An 18181-nucleotide genomic window follows, 5' to 3' on the forward strand; every position below is an offset into this window, starting at 1 on the left:
TGAACTCACTTTTACTGTTACATAATATTTTTAATCTGTTTGCCTTTAAAAGTGAAATATATCTGTCTGGTACGTACATGTCTGTATTGAAGCTGCTGCACTGGAGTTTCCAGGACAGTGCTGGTTGTAAGGTGTGACTGTGAGGCTGTAGTTGTGTCCGCAGGTTAAGTCAGAGAAGTGGGCTGTTGTGGCGTTAGTGGTGAGCCCATTTGTTTTGTTTCCTGACTCCGCTGATACCATGTACAAGTTTGTCCCATTACTGGCATCCCAGCTCAGTGAAACAACCTTCATATCACAGTTCACAGTGGCAGCCAAGTTCTGGGGTGCACAGGGATCTGGAAGAAACAAAGATGACGAATGTTACAAAAGAAATGTTCAACAACATTTAAGTTTTAGTACACCAGCATTCAGTAAACTGGCTATTGGTCTTTGAGCACCACAAGCCGAGTGCCATCTAGTTCCATTATATTAGAGACACAGCAGACATCTCCAGCCAATATCTTCAACACTTGGCAAGTCACGCTAAATCAATCTAGACTGATAAATAGCACTACAGGTGAGAGGAAAACTAGGATTTTTTTTATTTTTGGGGTGAACTGTCCCTTTAACAAACTTTGCACAACTAACCCATATGGATGACAGAGCTGTTGCTGGGCAGGCTGGTGCAGTTTCCATCCTTTGCTCTCACGACAACAGTGTACTCCTCTCCACAGTGCAGACTGTTCCACGTGCAGGAGGTGGTGTTGGTGCGACACTGGTGGGGGTGGCCGTCGAGCCCAGTTGCTACGGCAACATATGTTTCAGCACCATCACTGGGCCCCCAGCTGACAGAGCCCATGTTAAACTCACACTGTACATAGGTCGTCACATGGTGGGGGATACATGGAGCTGGGGAGAGAGGAAGGTGGTGAACTTTAATTCACACAAGCGTGACAGAAGTTGTGCATGTGTGTTGTGGTGTAAGATATAAGATCGTACTAGTTTTGAAGAAGGCAGGGCTGCTGGGGACGCTGTTACACTCGTCGCCTTCTCCTTGTACAGTGACATTGTAGTCCTGTCCGCATGGTAAAGCAGCTGTCAGAAGGGTCTGGGTTGTGTTGTGGGTCTCCACATATCCAAGGCTCCCGGTGGCCGTTACTAAGTAATTCACAACACCATTTGCTTGGTGCCAGGAGATCTGGACCTGCTCACTCTGACAGAGCGCCTGAGCAGATACAATCACAGGCTGGCAAGGCTCTGAAGGGAGCGTAGGAACACAGAGAAACAATTAGACAATTATCAGTCTAGAAATACAACTAGAGCTGAAATGTTAAGTGGATTATTCGATTTGTAGACGAAAGGATTAATCGTTTAATCACTTTATTACTTTTCACCACTGAATAAAACATAATCAGCTTAGCTTCCACAGTACCTGTTTGGATAGATACAGAGCTGCTAGCCTGGCTACAGCAGCCTTGACTGTGTGCTTTCACAGTGAAGTTGTACGTCTCTCCACAGTCCAGACTGGCAAACTGACAGGTAGAGCCTGTGGAGTTACACGTCTGCACCTGCCCTCCTGATGTCTTGGTGGCACTTGCTACATACAGTTCAACATCAGACCTCTCCTCCCAGGACAGGATGGCGGTGCGGGAGCCACACTGCAGGTCGACAGCTACGCGCTGAGGAGGACAAGGACCTACGAAGACGTGTTGAAAGGTGAGGGTTAAATCTTGAATAAGTAAAACTGACTGACAGTTGCCACTGATGAGGATTTGCTCTAACCACTCACGTGTGGTGAGGTTGGCGTGCATCGGCGCTGTTAGGCTGCACTGTGTGTTGCTGGCGGTCAAGCTGATGTTGTAGGTTTCACCGCAACTTAAACCTGTCACGTTACAGCGGTTCTGCTGAGTTTCACACAGAGTCTGAAGACTTCCACTGACAATGGCTGTCAGGGAAAAGTTTGCTGCGCCATAAGTAGCATTCCAGTAGACAATGGCAGCACCTTCAGAGTTACAGTCAACCTCTACGTCTATTTCTCTGGGCAGACAGGGAGCTGAGGATACAGCATGAGAAAGTATATAAATTAATGCCAAAAAAAAAATGGACCAAAAATTTGATTTATACTGATTACATCATTACCTGATGTAAGGGTGGTCACTGTGCTGTCAGAGCTGTTGTACTGCTGACCCAGTGCCTTGACCCAGACATTGTACACTGTGCCACACATCAGTCCTGAGACAGCACAGAAGGTGTCTGTGTCTGCGCCGACACAGGAAGTTGCATGGCCATTTTGGTTGTCGAAATAGGCAACATAACCCACAGCGAAGTCACTTTGCTCCCAGGAGACTGTCGCTGTGAGTTGTTCACACATCATACTGGCTCCAACGTTGGTGGGTGGGCAGGGCTCTGAATGAAGAAATGAATACACATTTTTAAGCATTAGGGAAAGAGAAATAGAAAGCTCTACCTGCATGTAGTGACATATTTTAAACATTCCAATCAGATGACTATAGAAGCCCATTTTCGCTAGTGGGAAAAAACAAAACTGTGAGTCATTATGATCAGAAACTCGCTCAAAAAAGTATTGTTTCCTCATTATTTTGAGATATGTCATTATTTGGGAAAGTTTCTTAATACAGTGACTTAAAGGATCTTTCATTTTGTTTTTAATCTTTAATCTTTTAGTCTTTAATCACTTGTGAAAATGGGCTTTCCTATGGACGAACCTGTCATGAGGCGGTAGGGTTCAGAGGTCACAGTGCTGTTGCAGGCCAGGTTTTGTGCCATCACAGTCACGTTGTAGATCTGACTGCACTGCAGGCCATTCAAGGAGCACATGGTGTTGGTGGTGTTACAGGTGACCATGGAGCCCTGGTCAGTCACAGCCTGGACAGAGTATGAGCTGGCACCTCTTGCTGCCCCCCACATCACCTGGGCAGTGCTCACATTGTAGTGGACAGAGAGACTCATAGGGGTACAGGGCTCTGGAAGGAGAGAGGATTAAGTTAGTGGCAGTAACACAGTGGCTGACATGCTACAAAAAGACACTCAGGTGAACATCCTGTACCTGTGGTGAGGCGTTCTGCCATTTGAGCAGTGTTGTTGCAAGTATCTCCCAGAGACTTCACAGTGACATTGTATTCTTCTCCACATTGCAGGGAGCTCAGCTCACAGTTGGTGTGGTTGGTGGTGCAGCTGGTGGTGTGGCCTGATGAAGCTGTAAGCTCAGCAACATAGGATGCGGCCCCGACGCTTGGCTGCCAGGATATGATTGCAGACTGGGACTCGCAGTCCATCATGGCTTCGATGCTGCTCGTCTGGCAAGGTGCTGTGGGATTTATACCAATATATGGTGAAGAACAAATATCCATAAACACATTAAACTCACTCACCCTCACACTAAATCTAAATAACTTTGTTCATGTAATATGTGTAAATCTATATAAATCGAGTATGTCTTTACCTGATGTAAAAGTGGTCACTGTGCTGTCAGAGCTGTTGTACTGCCGTCCTAAGGCTTTGACCCAGACATTGTACACTGTGCCACACACGAGCCCCGAGACAGCACACTGTGTTTCTGTGTCTGTTCCAACACAAGAAGCCTGGTGGCCATTCTGGTTGTCAAAATAGGCAACATAACCCACAGAGAGGTCGCTCTGCTGCCAGGAAACAGTCGCAGTAAGTTGTTCACACGCCGTACTGGCTTGAACGTTAGTGGGTGGGCAGGGCTCTTAAGGAAGTGAAAACACACACATTTAAGTATCACAAAAGCAGTACTGTAAATATTTTCACACACATATCTTTTCCTGATTAGATGACAAACCTGTCATGAGGTGTTGGGTTTCAGAGATCATACTGTCACAGGCCAGGTTTCGTGCCATCACAGTCACGTTGTAGATCTGACTGCACTGCAGGCCACTCAGGGAGCAGCTGGTGTTGGTGGTGTTACAAGTGACCATTGAGCCCTGGTCAGCCACAGCCTGGACAGAGTATGAGCTGGCACCTCTTGCTGCCCCCCACATCACCTGGGCAGTGCTCACGTTGTAGTGGACAGAGAGATTCATGGGGGTACAGGGCTCTAGGGGAAGAAAAAGATGCTGTAGTTTGAGTTTTGTTCAAGCAAAATGCCTGAATCACTGATTACCCTTTAAGACTATGACAAGGATCTGGCATCAACTCATCTTTACATGTACAGATATATTCTTGGTCACAGATGTTTCCATGGTAGATGATGACTATCACTGTGTGCTGACTGGGATACTAAGACTCCCTCAGGTTTCAGCAGTGTGTGGTTTGAGTCATACTCACCTGTAGCGAGCCTGGCAGGGGCGCTGGCAGGGCCAGGACAGCCAGTGTGCATTGCCTCCACAACAACAGAGTATTCCCCTCCACAGATCAGGTCATTGAGGGTACAGGACGTGCCCATCTCACTGCAGGAGGAGTTATGTCCACTTGTGGAGATTGCCTGGACGCTGTAGGCTGTGGCTGCAGCTGCACTACTCCAGCTGACCAGAGCGTTACGTGTAGTGCAGTTAATTTTAGCAGACACATTCGTGGGAGGACATGGGGCTAGAAAAGAAGAGAGGCACGTTAGAATAGAGGACACTGGTGGAATAGAGGAACGCTAATATAAAAATACATTAATCCATACTAAAACTGATGTAAAAGTGTTTATCCACAAAAACAAGTGGCTTAATCAGCGTACCTGTGAGCTTCTCTATAGGAGTGCTCATCTCGCTCATGCACACATTAGTGTGTCCCATCACAGTGAACGTGTAGAGCTGACCACAGCTCAGGTCCAGGAAGGAGCATCTGTTCTCAGTGGAGTCACAGGTGGAGTTAACACCTGTAGCAGACGTGGCTTTAACAGTGTAGTTCTGTGTTGTGGCGCCCTGCTTCCATTTTACTGTCATAACATTGCTGCTGCAGTTCTGGTCGACAGTTGTGTTCTCAGGTTTACAAGGAGCTAGAGGTGGTTGAAAGAAGAGGAACATTGTCATTTAAACCATTTAATTTATCCTTCAGCAGCATCATTTATGTACATGAAAGAGCTGCACTGACCGGACTGAACTTTGTAGTCAGAGCCAGCGATGGTTTTGCAGTGAACAGAGGAGGAGGTGACGACCACCTCGTAGACTTTGCCACACAGCAGATCATGAATTGAGCAGGAGTTGGACGTCGAGTTGCAGGAGGCTCTGTGTCCATCGGTGCTGATGGCCCAGGCAGTGTAATTGTCTGAGCCTGGGGTCTGTGTCCAGCTCACATTCATAACGTTGGTGTCGCACTGTAAGTCGGCTAGGACGTCTTCTGGTAGACAGGGAGCTACGGGACAGAGAGTTTGATCACAGATAAGGGCACAGCAGTGGTTCTCAGAGTATTTCAGTAATGTCCCCTTTGAAATATTTTTCCAGCCAAGTACCCATTGTAGATACATTTAGATTTTAAGCTTATTTTTTGGGTGTTTTCTTGCCTTTATTGACAGAACAGCTGAGGACTGCCAGGAAAGGTTGGAGCGAGAGGGGAGATGACACACAGCAAAGGGCCGTGGGTTGGAATCAAACACAGGTCACAGCAAAAGACTCAGCCTATATAGGGCGCACACTCTACCAGGTGAGCTAAAGGTTGCCTGAACTTCACCTTTTTGATAAATTGCACGTACAGGTCAGTGTTAGGATTATTTTAGGAGTTATGACTGATATTATAATCTCACGTACTCCCTGCAGTACTCCAAAGCTATGCATACCCCAAGCCCCCAGGAATGCAACTCAACTTTGCTTCTAATTAGGCCCAGTGGCCACTCACAGTATTACAGCGCAAACATTGCCTGTGGCCAAAAATGCATTTTCCCCATAGACCGCCATTATAATCAGACACTTGTAAAACTGTTTACAGGAACCTCAAACTGCAAACGAGATCAATTATGACTCTTTCTGTTATGAATTTTTGAACCATGGAGGTTTTATATTTGTACAACTTTCCTTGAGCCGAGAAAAGCTTTTAACTTCTGGCAATTGCATTTAGGCTTTCAAAATCATGCGAGTGGTGTTCATTTGTGAAGATTATCTTGCTGAACAAAACGTGTAAGCATCATAAACACCTGTCAAAATCCCACAGGCTATTTGATGAGGGAACTAGGGTGACGCTAACATCCACGTCAGCCTACAGAAAAACGGCATTCCTGGAGCACTCAATGGCATGTCCCCATTGAGAAACATTGCTTTACATTATATGTACACAGAAAAGTTATGTTGACATTGTGAAATTTGATATGAGCGACTAAACTGGTCATTAGTTATAACCACTGCTTGGTGACAAAATGAGCATTGATGGCTCCAGGACATTTTCATTTTGATCTACAAAGGGACAATGTTGATTTGTCTTATTAGTGAATTGACTGATTTGTCATTGGTGATTACTTTTGACTGTCCTTGTATCTTACCGGAGTCAAAGTTAATGTCAGCATGTTGGCTGCTGTTGCAGCTTTCTGTGGAAGCCACCAGTGTAGCCGAGTATGACCGGCCACAGTGGAGTTTCACAGTGCAGGAGGTGTCATTGGAGGAGCAGGATGCTATGTGGCCGTGCTCTCCTGTCACCTGAACAGTGTAGAAACCTGCTCCACTGCTCTCAGACCAGGAGAAATTCCCTTTGTTTGTGCCACAGTCCACACGAGCAGTGAAGTTGGTGGGCTGACAAGGGGCTGAAAGAAAAAAAACTGATTTTAGATTATGATCATTTTTTACTGCAGGTAAAACTCTTGCAGATGTTGCCATAGAAACACATCCTACCTGTGCTGATTTCTATGGGTGGACTGTAGCTGCTGCGGCAGTTTCCATCCTGGGCTGTGATGCGGAAAGCATATCTCTGTCCACACATTAGGTTGGTCAGTGTGTCTGAGGTATTAGAGGTAGTGTGCACCGATGCAGGGAGTGTACTGCCTATTCTCTCGACTTGTAAAGCGTAGGTGGCCCCAGGAACTGGACTCTGGTCCCATGTGAGTGTCATTGTGTTGGTATTACAACTGACTTGGCCCGTCAAGTTTGTAGGTGGACACAGAGCTAGGATAAGAGAGGGAAATTAGTAAGAAAAGTGTCACAACATCATTGCTGCGTCTGTGTTTCCACACTTTTGACATTAGAGTTTCCTCTCACCTGTTCTCAGCTGCACGGCTGAGCTGGGCTCACTCCAGCAGCCCCTGTCCACAGTCACAACAGTAACAGCATAGGTTTCCCCACAGTGGAGGTGAGTGAAATTACATGAGTTGGAATTGTTTGAGCTGCAAGTGTGATTGTGTCCATCATCTGCAGTTGCTATTGCTATGTACATGTCTGCCTCTGTTACATGGGACCAAGAGACAATGCTGTCCTCGCATGCTGGAGACACAGTGACGTTACTGGGAGCACAAAGACCTGGAGAGAAGGGAAGGGAAAAAGGGTTTAACGTTGTCTCTCTGAGGTGAAATATAAAGATATATTTATTACAGAACATGGGTATTTAACTTAAAATCTTTCTGCACCTGCTTTAAAGCGATAAACTGCACTTGGGAGTCCTGTGCATGTCTGAGAGTACGGTGTGACTATGATGTCGTAGGTTTCACCGCAGTGAATGTCGGGTAGCTGACAGCTGGTAGTGTTGGTGCAGCAGTGGTGTGTGTGTCCATCCTGGCCTGTCGCTGTCATATTGTATCCTACAGCACTGGGGCTTCCTACCCACGAGACCAGGGCTGAGTGATTATAACAGACCAGTGTGGCGCTAACGTTCTGCGGGGCACACGGGACTGTGGAGTGAAAAGAAAAAAAGGCAAGGTGACAAAGTGTTTATTAACATGTGCAGCAACTGACATTTTGTTACTTTCAGCAGTTAAATCAGTTGCTCAACATTTTGGGATATACACTTATTTGCTTTCTTGCCAAGGTTAAATGAGAAGAATATTACAGCTCAGTCTTGTTTGTTAATATGTCCAAGAACAACATGTAAAAACCTTAAGCTGTGGTTTTAGGGGGTTGTATGATAGACTGTGTAAAAGTAGTGGATATAGCCTCCAATGTGGATCCTTAAACCTGTATTCTTTCTACGGCCAGCAGGGGGCGACTCCACTGGCTGCAAAAAGAAGACTGATTGAAGTCTATGAGAAAATGACCCTAATTTTTACTTGATTTATTACCTCACTAAACTTTTTCCTAATGAGCTTATGGCTTCAGTTGATAGTTTTAACTCTTCTTCAATACAGCATGATGTTTATTTTGTAAATTATGGTCCCATTTAGAGAAAAACAGACGGTAAAGCAGGGTATGCTTTAGAGCGTGGCTACCATGGTGACTTGTTAGTCAAGATAGATGCACAGCAATACATATCCATTGCACTGGGTTCGTTTAAATAGCCATGAACTGGTTAGTTTTGGGGTGTTGTCTGTGTGTTTGTCCTAGAACCTTTGATTTTTCTCACAGTTTTCAGTTCATGAAAGTTAATTTTAACATTTTGGTTGCCTAAAAATGTCGGTGTTGGTTTTATTAAAACAAACTCTGAGGAGTTGGTTGTTCATTTTTCCTTATCAATAGATTTTGTATTAAGTCTTTTTCTTTTTTTGCTAGCCAAAATTATCATCCCACTTAATATCACAGTTATGTGAATTATGGATGCACCTTGCTAACCAAGCTAGTGCTACCGTTAGCTGATAACCTCAGGTTCTCCTTCAGGTTCTCAACATAATCGTAACGTAATCAACATGGTGACTGCCAAAATGCCAAAGTCGAGGCTTTAAAACAGCCTATGTTTTACAACGTCATGGTGATGATTGATGATGCTTCAGTTTTTAAATAGATTAAACAAAAGACATATAATGCTAATTGCTTATTGTTGTGTATTAGAGTTGCTAGTCGTGGATTTTGATACCTCCAGAAAGAGCCAGGCTAGCTATTTCCCCATTTCCAGTTTTTATAATAAATTAAGATAACCTGACAGTGGCTGAAGCTGTGCATTTATTTGACAGACATGAGGGTGGTATCAATCTTCAAAGAAATAAGTGTAATTTCCAAAATGTCAAACTATTGCTTTAAAACCATCCATTTCAAGTACCTCTGTAACAGTCAGTTTCTTTGACTTGTTTATGAGAACAACATAAGCGGAAGAATTACCTGTTTCAAGAGATTCACTGACACTTGGGAAGCTGCTGCACTGCGCCCCCTGAGCCTGGACCGTTAAATTCAAATCCAAGCCACAAGGAAGATTTTGGAACGTACAGCTGGTATTTGTAGTCTGGCAGCTATCCTGATACCCTTCTCCTGCTACCTGAGCTAGGAAGCTGAGGCTTCCCTCAGGGTCAGTCCAATTGAACACTGCTGTGTTAGCGCCACATGTATATTGCTTTGACATGATAGCTGGAGAACAGGGGGCTTGAAAGAAAGCAGAAGAAACAGTGTATAGCTGTGGGTTTACCGGGAAGTGAGAAATTCCTTTTTCACATATATACGGCATGTTCTCTCACACCATGCACACACTCACCTGTGGTAATGTTGGTGCTGGGGCCAGGTGCACTGTCACACTGGTGTCCTCGTGCAATGATTGTGGTTGTGTAGGTTTCACTGCACAGGAGATCTGTCAGGGTGCACATAGCAGAAGCTGAGCTGCACGAAACTGTTTGCCCGTTTGTAGCCGTGGCATTAACTACATAACCTGTGGCATCGGCCATCGGCATCCATGACAGAGAGGAATAACTGGTGCCACAGATCAGGGTGCTGTTCTGGATAGAGGGAGAGCAAGGAGCTGAGAGAGAGAGATGAAAGGGAGATTGAGTTAAGACATAAGAAATATATTTTCTCTTTGAATTTTCTCTTTAAGTTAAGTCTGTCCAGGTTCCCTCTTTCCTACCTGTCATCAGGACCGTACTGATGCTTCCAGTGCTGTTACAGGTGGCATCCTCAGCTATCACAGTCAGGTTATAAACTCTTCCACACTGCAGCTGGTTCAGCTGACAGGAAGTTGTACTGCTCCTACAGGAAGTATAATGCTGAGAGCTATGCTCTTGAGCGAGTACAGTGTAGGCCACGGCCCCAGCAGCAGCTTCCCAGGACACCGTGGCCGTGTCTGAACCACAGTGGAGGATGCTTGTCACATTGACAGGGTCACATGGTCCTGGTGGAAGACGTAGAGAGAGGATATGTGTCACATGATGTGATCCAAGTCAAGAAAATGCTTTACGTGAAATATACAAAATATGTAAAGGCAACCTGTCGTCAAAGCAGTTTGACTCGGAGAGCTGGTGCAGTTGCCCTCGGATCTCACTGTGATGTTGTACTGACTGGCGCACTGCAGGCCGGAGACAGAACATGTGAGGTTTGATGAGGAGCAGGTTTCGGAGAAGCCGTTGGGGCCCGTCACTGTCGCTATGTAGGAGGTGGCACCAAGAGAGGCGTTCCAGGAGGCCAGAAGAGAATTTGTGCCGCACTCTGTTACTGCTTTTAAGCCCTGAGGAGGGCAGGGTGCTGGAAGAAGATATTACAGTGCATGACATCAATCAAAGTAACAGTTTTTAGATCATGGAAATTATCATCCTTAGATCATCAACATCTTTATTACCTGTCTCAACCATCTGCGGGAGGCTGATTGGTCCACTGCAGCTGCCAGAAGATGCTCCGATGGAGACATTATAAACGTGTCCACACTGGAGACCACTCAGCCTACAGCTGCTGCTGTCAGTGTGGCACATGACTGAACGGATATTTCCAGCCAGCGGCACAGCAGTGACACTGTAGTTGAGGGACACAGCAGAAGTGACCCAGCTGACCGTTGCGTCATTGGTGCCACATATCAGATTTGTTGTGATGTTCTCTGGAGGGCATGGTACTGACAGAGACAGAACATTATGTGAATTAGTCAAAATAATACTTCTCAGGCAAACCTGGAAGTTCTTAAAGGTACGGTTTGGCATTTTGGGAAATATGCAGTCTATTTAGGCTGAGAGATAAATGGGGAAAATTGAAACTACTGGCTAAACATGAATCTACCACCAGCAACGGGTTAGCGAAGGGTAGTACAGAGACAGGAAATGGGGTAAATGGCTGGCTTGTGTCCATCCAAATATTCTAAAAACTACCTACAAGCACCTTTAATTTTTAACATTTATAAACATATAGGCTTGCATTTTATGGGACTCACTACTAGAAACACTGATCTAACATCAGTTAGCTGGCTGAAAGTAATTTCAGATAATCCCTTAGTATCTGTTTAAACCTGTTGAGCTTTTCCACATCAGTGTGAGTGCCTGTCACAACAGTGTGGTTACCAAATGTGGCTCAACCTCTCTCTCAGTACCTTGATCTTGCCTGAAGGGGGCACTGGAGTTGCTGACACAGATGCCATCAGACGCAGTGACAGTGATGTCATATGCCTGGCCACAGATCAGGTTACTCAGCGTGCAGTTGGGGCTGTGGCTGCTGCAGGTGAGGGTCTGTCCGTTGCTGGTTGCTTCCATGACATAGCTCACTGCATTCGCACTGGGGGGCCAGAACACATGAGCAGTGGCAGCGCTACACATCAGGTGGCTGGATACATTAGAGGGAGAACATGGCTCTGGAGAGGGAAACAAATAACACTTTTTTTTATAAGCCTTATGAATGACAACACATGTTTTAAAAACACTCTCTTGGTGGTGTTACCTGTGTTCAAAGGAACAGTGTCACTCAGTTGACCTGTACAGTTGTCATCAGCTCCTGAAACACCAACGGTGTAAACCTCCCCACAGTGAAGTTCAGGGAGGCTGCAGGATGTTTCATTGGTCGTGCACTCTGATCTGTGACCTCTGCTGCTCACAGCGACAGCAGTGTAGTATTTGGCACTGTCACTAGCCATCCACGACACAGGAACAGGTTCAGGAGCACACATGTGCACGGCTGTGATGTTTGTGGGAGGACACGGCACTGAAGGGAAATAAATATAAAGGAGATATTTTAAACTCAAGTAAGTCCCGCTGCTGTGTCTGTGCTTTTAACGATGACAAATCTGCGTTTCTCACATGATTGCACCGTGACCTCTGTACTCGGCAGACTGAAACACATCCCAGTGACGGAGAAGACGGTCACCATGTAGGAGCTTCCACACAACAACCCTCCAGTGGTGCACTGTGTGTCTGAAGAGTTACAGTGAAGAGGCTGACCCATTCCTCTGGTGATGACAGTGGTGTAATTCTCTGCAGGAACTGAGATGTTCCACGTGACCATCAGCTCACCGGTTACACAGGTCACACTGGCGCTCACATTCTCAGGACCGCATGGCACTAAAAGAAATGGAGACAGGGCATCATCAGTTATTTGTAATATTCATTATTCTTCCAGACAGAAACAGTTCACCCCTCTTAATTTACTACCTGAGTCCATGCTGATGGGTGTCGAGGTGGACGGACAGTTTCCATCATTGTAGGTGACAATGACACTGTATCTCTTTCCACAGGGCAGAGAGGTGATTTTACAGTTGTTGACAGTGTTGCTGGTGCAGTTGAGCTGAGCACCGCTCTGATCCTCTATGGTTGCTGTGTAGAGGCCTGTGGGCTGATGGTTCTGCCACACTATCAGAGCATGGTTGGCGTCACAGTCTCTGAATGCCTCAACGTTGGTTGGAGAACAAGGAGCTGATGGAGAAGCAGAGGATTCAGTCAATTAGATTTACAGTGTGTCTGACTGTGGCACATTTTTAAAGATGCAGTTCATTTGGCATCACTGGGAGAAAAATAACCAGCATTTCCAGTTCATGCAGATCTTCTGTCATTGTGTCTTCTTCCTGATAATACAATCATGAATCCAGTTGTAACGTAATCCAACCCTCTGACCTACCTGTCATAAAGGTGACCTCCTGGCTGGCGCTGCTGTTGCACTTCAGATTGGTGCCAACAACACTGGCAGTATAATTCTGTCCACATCTCAGGTCCTCAATTAGGCAGGTGGTGCCCATTGAATTGCAGCTATGCATATTCCCGTTTGCATCTTCAGCAACGGCAATATAGAATATAGCACCGATGTTTGTCGTCCAGTTGACTCTAGCAGAGTCCTGGCTGCAGTCGACTGTTGCCGAGACGTTGATTGGGGCACAGGGAACTGGAGAGCAGAGAAACGTTTGGCAAATAAATCAGAAAAACAGAGTATTTGTGATGTCATATGTTAGTATCATGGAGCTCCCACAGTTCGTACCAGTCTGAGCAACTTCTCCCAACACCCTGCTAGTGGAGCAGTTGTCATTGGAGGCGACGATCCACACGCTAAGGTGTTCACCACACGGCACCCCGGTCACTGCACAGCTGTTGGAGGAGGAGGTGCAGTTGTAGGTTTCTCCAGTGTTGCCCTGTGCTTCTACAGTGTAGGAAAGAGCTCCAGCAGCAGAGTCCCAAGTTGTGATCAGCATTTCAGAGTGACACCCAGCCCCTGTCCTTATGTTTGTCGGTAGACAAGGAGCTGGAGGAAAGGAGAGAAATAAAGACTTACTTATGCTGGGTTGAGACGACACGATATTGGCCTGATTATAGCCTGATGCGGGCGTCCTATGGTGTTGGCTTGGATCGTGAACAACAATGAGTGTTGTTGCACAACAATTAAATGTTTCGTCTAGGGATGCACAATAATCAGTATCAGCCGATATTGGCTTTAAAATCAACTATCAGAATCGGCCAACATGCTTTTTCTTTTTTTGTGGGTGGGAAAAATGTGGATATATCAATAGCAGTATCGGTTATCGGCCAGTTAAGTTGTCATATATCGGCCCATCTGATATTGGCAAAAATTCCAAAATCAAGCATCCCTAGTTTTATTCCATGTAGTGTGTCATAGTAGACGGCAACTGACAGAAAGACTAGCATGTTTGATTTACTTCTGTCTTCCACAACTCTTTCTGTTACAGCCATCATTCAGACCAATAGGAACACATGGTGATCTCTTGCTGTGGTTAACTGTACGGCAATAACACCACAGCCTTTTGATATTTCCTCTATGGACGTTACCATGACAGAGTGCAAAAGGAAGAATGCTGGCTTGAAATAGTAGAGGCACCTCAGCAACCCGGTGAGTACTGCCATTAGTATCAAGCCAGCAAAGAATGTTAATTCTCGTAATGGAGAAGGATTGGGTAGAAAAACATGCCATGATATTCACAAATAGTGTCTGGGTCTTTACTTACCACAACTGTAGAGGATACCAGCTTTATTTGAAACAGATTACAATAGACACGGGTCTTTATTTCTCATTCCCTCTGTATTTTTCTATTTTTATTTTTAATCCACTCCAGTTCGCCCTGTTAAAAGTGCCGTATGTAAGAATGTGGCCAAAACGGTTACTGCACTCAAATTCAAAATACTGCCGCGAGTCATGTCCTCCCCCCCTCCCCTACAGATTCGAGGTTGTTGGACAGCGGCACGCTGGAGACTGATTTGTTTGCGCGTTGCCGCGTCCTTGATCCGCGGTTTTCCAGCGGACCGTTCAAGCAAGTCCGGCTTCTCTGCTGCTAACGCTGCTACCAGGATACAGCTGAGGAGGAACCGGCTGCTAATGCTATGTACCGGGACACTGCTAATGCTGCTTGCCGTGCTGCTGTAGCTCAGTCATAACTTTAACTGATGCTGAGACTCTACTGACTGCGTGACTGGTAGACAGTGGTGGGTGGCGCAACAGGCCAAAACACAAATTCAAAACATAAACATGATTTGCGGACCGTAAAAAATTTTTTTAAATACGAATATTCTGGCTGTACTATTGTTGTTGGTGAGATCACTATGTTATATGAACATTATTCCTTAGTCTCTGACATATTAGGAGGATTTTATGACTATTTGCTTTAGATTTCTTACATATAGCTCCTTTAAATCATCACGTCATTTCAAACTCAACACTTCCTGTATTCATTTAAAATTAAAAGCACCTTGTTGTTTCAGTGGAGAGAAAATTTTCATATAATAAAAAAGACTTTTTTGTGAAACTTTTGCAGGAACTTGTCATGCAGGATTCAGTGACTTGCACAGTTTTCATGCAGTACTTTAGATGTAGCTCCTGCTAACTGGTGGCACTTTTTTTTTTACATCACTACAAATACAGTTTGGCTTAGACATGAACAGCCACAGTTACTGAAATGATTATAAAAATAAAATAGGACAAGAATAATCCGATGATATCATGCATGTTGTTAAAGACGATGAGCAATGATTGGTTGTGGACCAGTCTCTAATCTGTCATGTCTGTCTGCCAAGTCACGGCAAGATTCTATGACTCCATAGTCACCTAATCTGACATAGTGACCGCCAGAATAGACAAACATATCGTACATTCTCAACACACTCTTATTTTGTCTTTCCTCAAGTAAACATCAGCAAGATGCTCCATTATTTCCATATATACTGTTTTGAATTTCTAATTGTACCAAGCCAGTTTTGTGTAAGAACAACTATATCAGTACTATAGTCTTAAGTCTAATTGTTGGCCATTTTTGTTAGCATTCAGTTAGCATAACATTAGATAGCTTCACGAGTGAGGGTAGGATGGAGCGGGAGATTGACAGGCGGATTGGGGCGGCGTCAGCAGTGATGCAGGCGCTTAACCGGTCCGTTGTGGTGAAGAGGGAGCTTAGCCAGAAAGCGAAGCTCTCAATTTACCGGTCGATCTACGTTCCAACCCTCACCTATGGTCACGAGCTCTGGGTAGTGACCGAAAGAATGAGATTGCGAGTACAAGCTGCCGAAATGAGTTTCCTCCGCAGGGTGGCTGGGCTCAGCCTTAGGGATAGGGTGAGGAGCTCAGACATCCGGGAGGGACTCGGAGTAGAGCCGCTGCTCCTCCACATCGAGAGGAGCCAGTTGAGGTGGTTCGGGCATCTGGTAAGGATGCCTTCCGGACGCCTCTCTTGGGAGGTGTTTCGGGCATGTCCAACTGGGAGGAGACCTCGGGGCCGCCCCAGAACACGCTGGAGGGACTACATCACCCGGCTGGCCTGGGAACGCCTCGGGGTTCCCGCGGAAGAGCTGACGGAAGTGGCTGGGGAGAGGACTGTCTGGGCTTCTTTGCTGAGGCTGCTGCCCCCGCGACCCGGACCCGGATAAGCGGAGGACGACGAGCACGAGTACGAGTACGAGTACGAGTAGATAGCTTATCTTTGTCTGGATGATCTTAAATTCCTGTATTCACTGATTTCCAAATTGGACATGGGCCTCAAAGATTTAAGTTTTTTAATAGCTGACAGGTGTATAGCCGCTAAACCCAAAGCACCAGATAGACATCAGGGACTGTAACGTCGATGGGTGGCAAGCTGTCAAGGTCTGTAAGTATCAATATATGTATAATTTTGCTCCTCTGTCGATAACTTCTCTTTATCATGGGCATTTGTCTTTTGCACATACTTTAACATTTCTGAAGATTAACGATTGACAGATGCTTATCATTCCAAGATGGGGGCGTCACCCCAGAACTTGTATTCAGTTTTATTTAATTATATTCAACAATCATGTCTGTTCTAAAGCTGAAACATTACCGAAACAGTTAGGCACTTCAGTGTATAACCAACATTATTCAAACAGCAGTGGAGTAATACACACTTGATGCTCAGTTAAATTTATCAAAGATTGACTCATTAGATTGACTCAAAATAAACTACAATGCCCACGTTAATAGTAAGAAGGGAACATGTCAATCACTGCGATGGTGGGGCTCATGTACATGCTTAAATAGTCTTTTAGGGCAAGGATGACACATAATAAGATATATCAGGCTTTGGCTACACTATTTATAATACTTGGTAGGAGGGTCAGTTTATTTTTGGCTTGGGTCTTTTTTTAGGGATTTGTTGACAGTATGAAAAATATAGCATATCGCCAAAATGTTCTTGTTATATTTTCAGAAAAGAATTCACAAAAAAGAGAAATAAATCAAATCCTACTCACAGGTTCGGACAAACTCAGGTTGACTGACTTCGCTGTTACATTCAAAGCTGACGGCGTACACGGTGTACGTGTAGTACTGACCGCAGCCAGTATTAGTGAAGTAACACGTGTTGTCTGGCGTCCTGCACTCGGTCACTCTTCCAGTGTTGTCCACAGCTGTTGCCACATAGTAGGCGGTGTTGTTGGTGGGCTGCCAGCTAAAGACAATCACATTGCTGGAGCAGTCGTGAAGTGTGTGAGGATTAGCTGGAGCACAGGGGACTGGGGGAATGGAATCAGACATTTAGAGACAATTAATGGGGAGGGAATAAAAGCAAAAGGTGAAATGAGTGGAAAAAATCTGGCTGAATAAGGGGAAAAGAAGAAGAACTATGCAGAGAGGTGTGGAGTTTATATTGATGAGTGAATTTTGTGATGCACTATAGCAGATTCCCTGGCCAGCAAGTCTCTTTCTATTGTTTGAAAGTCCTCGTAAGAAACCTGAGATATAACACCTTTTGTAATTAACCTCTTTGTAGCATTCACCACGTCATCAAAGATGCTTGTGGTGCTGGGTGTGTGTGTGTGTTAGATATTAGATAATTTCCGTGGGCGGACTGTATATGTGTGTGTGTCCCCTTCCACCTTTTCACTTTCCAGACTGAATCTGTAGCTGACCTTTGAGATAACTCCCTGACTTCAATAGACTGTAAAGAGCTTTAGACTGACTGGTGTAGGATGGCGGGTCTTGTTGACTAATGAGAGGGTGTGTTTCACTGCTCATCATGAGAAAAGTCCATAGGACACCATGGGAGGAACCTAAACAACTTCCCATAGGACATACTTATTGTATGGGGAAGGTCTGTGAGAAAGAGCTTACACTATGTCCAGAAGTGTGAGACTGTGTGACAGTGAGAGGTAAAATGAGAAGGTGTGTGCATGCATGTGGGAAACATAAGCATTAAAAAGGGAATGACAAACAAACAGAAGCCACGTTTTGCGGCTTCCACATGAGCAGGTGCTCTGCTCACCTGTCTCGAACAGGGAGGTGGCGTTGGAGGTGCTCTCACAGTCGTCAGAGATGGCCGTCACGTGGACCTGGTACTTCTCACCACATTTGAGCATGGTGATCTGACAGCTGGTGAAGGCAGATGTGCAGTTAAGGGACGCGCCGGTGCCATCGATAGCTGTGGCCCTGTACAAATTGGCCCCGAATACCAAATCCCAAGTCACTGTCACCATGCCGCTGGTGCAGCTGTAGTCCACAGAGATGGTCGTCACTGGGTTAATGGCTGAGTAAAGGAAGTGTGACATGTTAATGTT

The 18181-nt window shown here is 45.4% G+C and overlaps 1 protein-coding gene across 1 annotated transcript in view; it reads right to left on the reverse strand.

The window, feature by feature from the left end:
- LOC117272533 (uncharacterized) overlaps positions 1 to 18181 on the reverse strand; it is a 28368-nt gene that overhangs the window by 7442 nt on the left and 2745 nt on the right. The window contains exons 6-35 of the mRNA XM_033651509.2: positions 17890 to 18150; positions 16880 to 17140; positions 13155 to 13415; positions 12801 to 13061; positions 12338 to 12598; positions 11987 to 12247; positions 11631 to 11891; positions 11287 to 11544; positions 10552 to 10818; positions 10203 to 10457; positions 9844 to 10107; positions 9478 to 9738; positions 9111 to 9368; positions 7493 to 7753; positions 7128 to 7385; positions 6765 to 7034; positions 6419 to 6676; positions 5041 to 5301; positions 4685 to 4945; positions 4288 to 4548; positions 3803 to 4057; positions 3443 to 3709; positions 3047 to 3307; positions 2706 to 2963; positions 2119 to 2385; positions 1769 to 2032; positions 1412 to 1675; positions 979 to 1236; positions 628 to 888; positions 78 to 335 (exon numbers count right to left, since the gene is read on the reverse strand). Coding sequence (XP_033507400.2) covers positions 78 to 335; positions 628 to 888; positions 979 to 1236; positions 1412 to 1675; positions 1769 to 2032; positions 2119 to 2385; positions 2706 to 2963; positions 3047 to 3307; positions 3443 to 3709; positions 3803 to 4057; positions 4288 to 4548; positions 4685 to 4945; positions 5041 to 5301; positions 6419 to 6676; positions 6765 to 7034; positions 7128 to 7385; positions 7493 to 7753; positions 9111 to 9368; positions 9478 to 9738; positions 9844 to 10107; positions 10203 to 10457; positions 10552 to 10818; positions 11287 to 11544; positions 11631 to 11891; positions 11987 to 12247; positions 12338 to 12598; positions 12801 to 13061; positions 13155 to 13415; positions 16880 to 17140; positions 17890 to 18150 — 7833 coding nt within the window. The remainder of the gene's footprint in view (positions 1 to 77; positions 336 to 627; positions 889 to 978; positions 1237 to 1411; positions 1676 to 1768; positions 2033 to 2118; positions 2386 to 2705; positions 2964 to 3046; positions 3308 to 3442; positions 3710 to 3802; positions 4058 to 4287; positions 4549 to 4684; positions 4946 to 5040; positions 5302 to 6418; positions 6677 to 6764; positions 7035 to 7127; positions 7386 to 7492; positions 7754 to 9110; positions 9369 to 9477; positions 9739 to 9843; positions 10108 to 10202; positions 10458 to 10551; positions 10819 to 11286; positions 11545 to 11630; positions 11892 to 11986; positions 12248 to 12337; positions 12599 to 12800; positions 13062 to 13154; positions 13416 to 16879; positions 17141 to 17889; positions 18151 to 18181) is intronic.

Source organism: Epinephelus lanceolatus, chromosome 12, assembly GCF_041903045.1.
Source record: "Epinephelus lanceolatus isolate andai-2023 chromosome 12, ASM4190304v1, whole genome shotgun sequence".
Taxonomy (NCBI): domain Eukaryota; kingdom Metazoa; phylum Chordata; class Actinopteri; order Perciformes; family Serranidae; genus Epinephelus; species Epinephelus lanceolatus.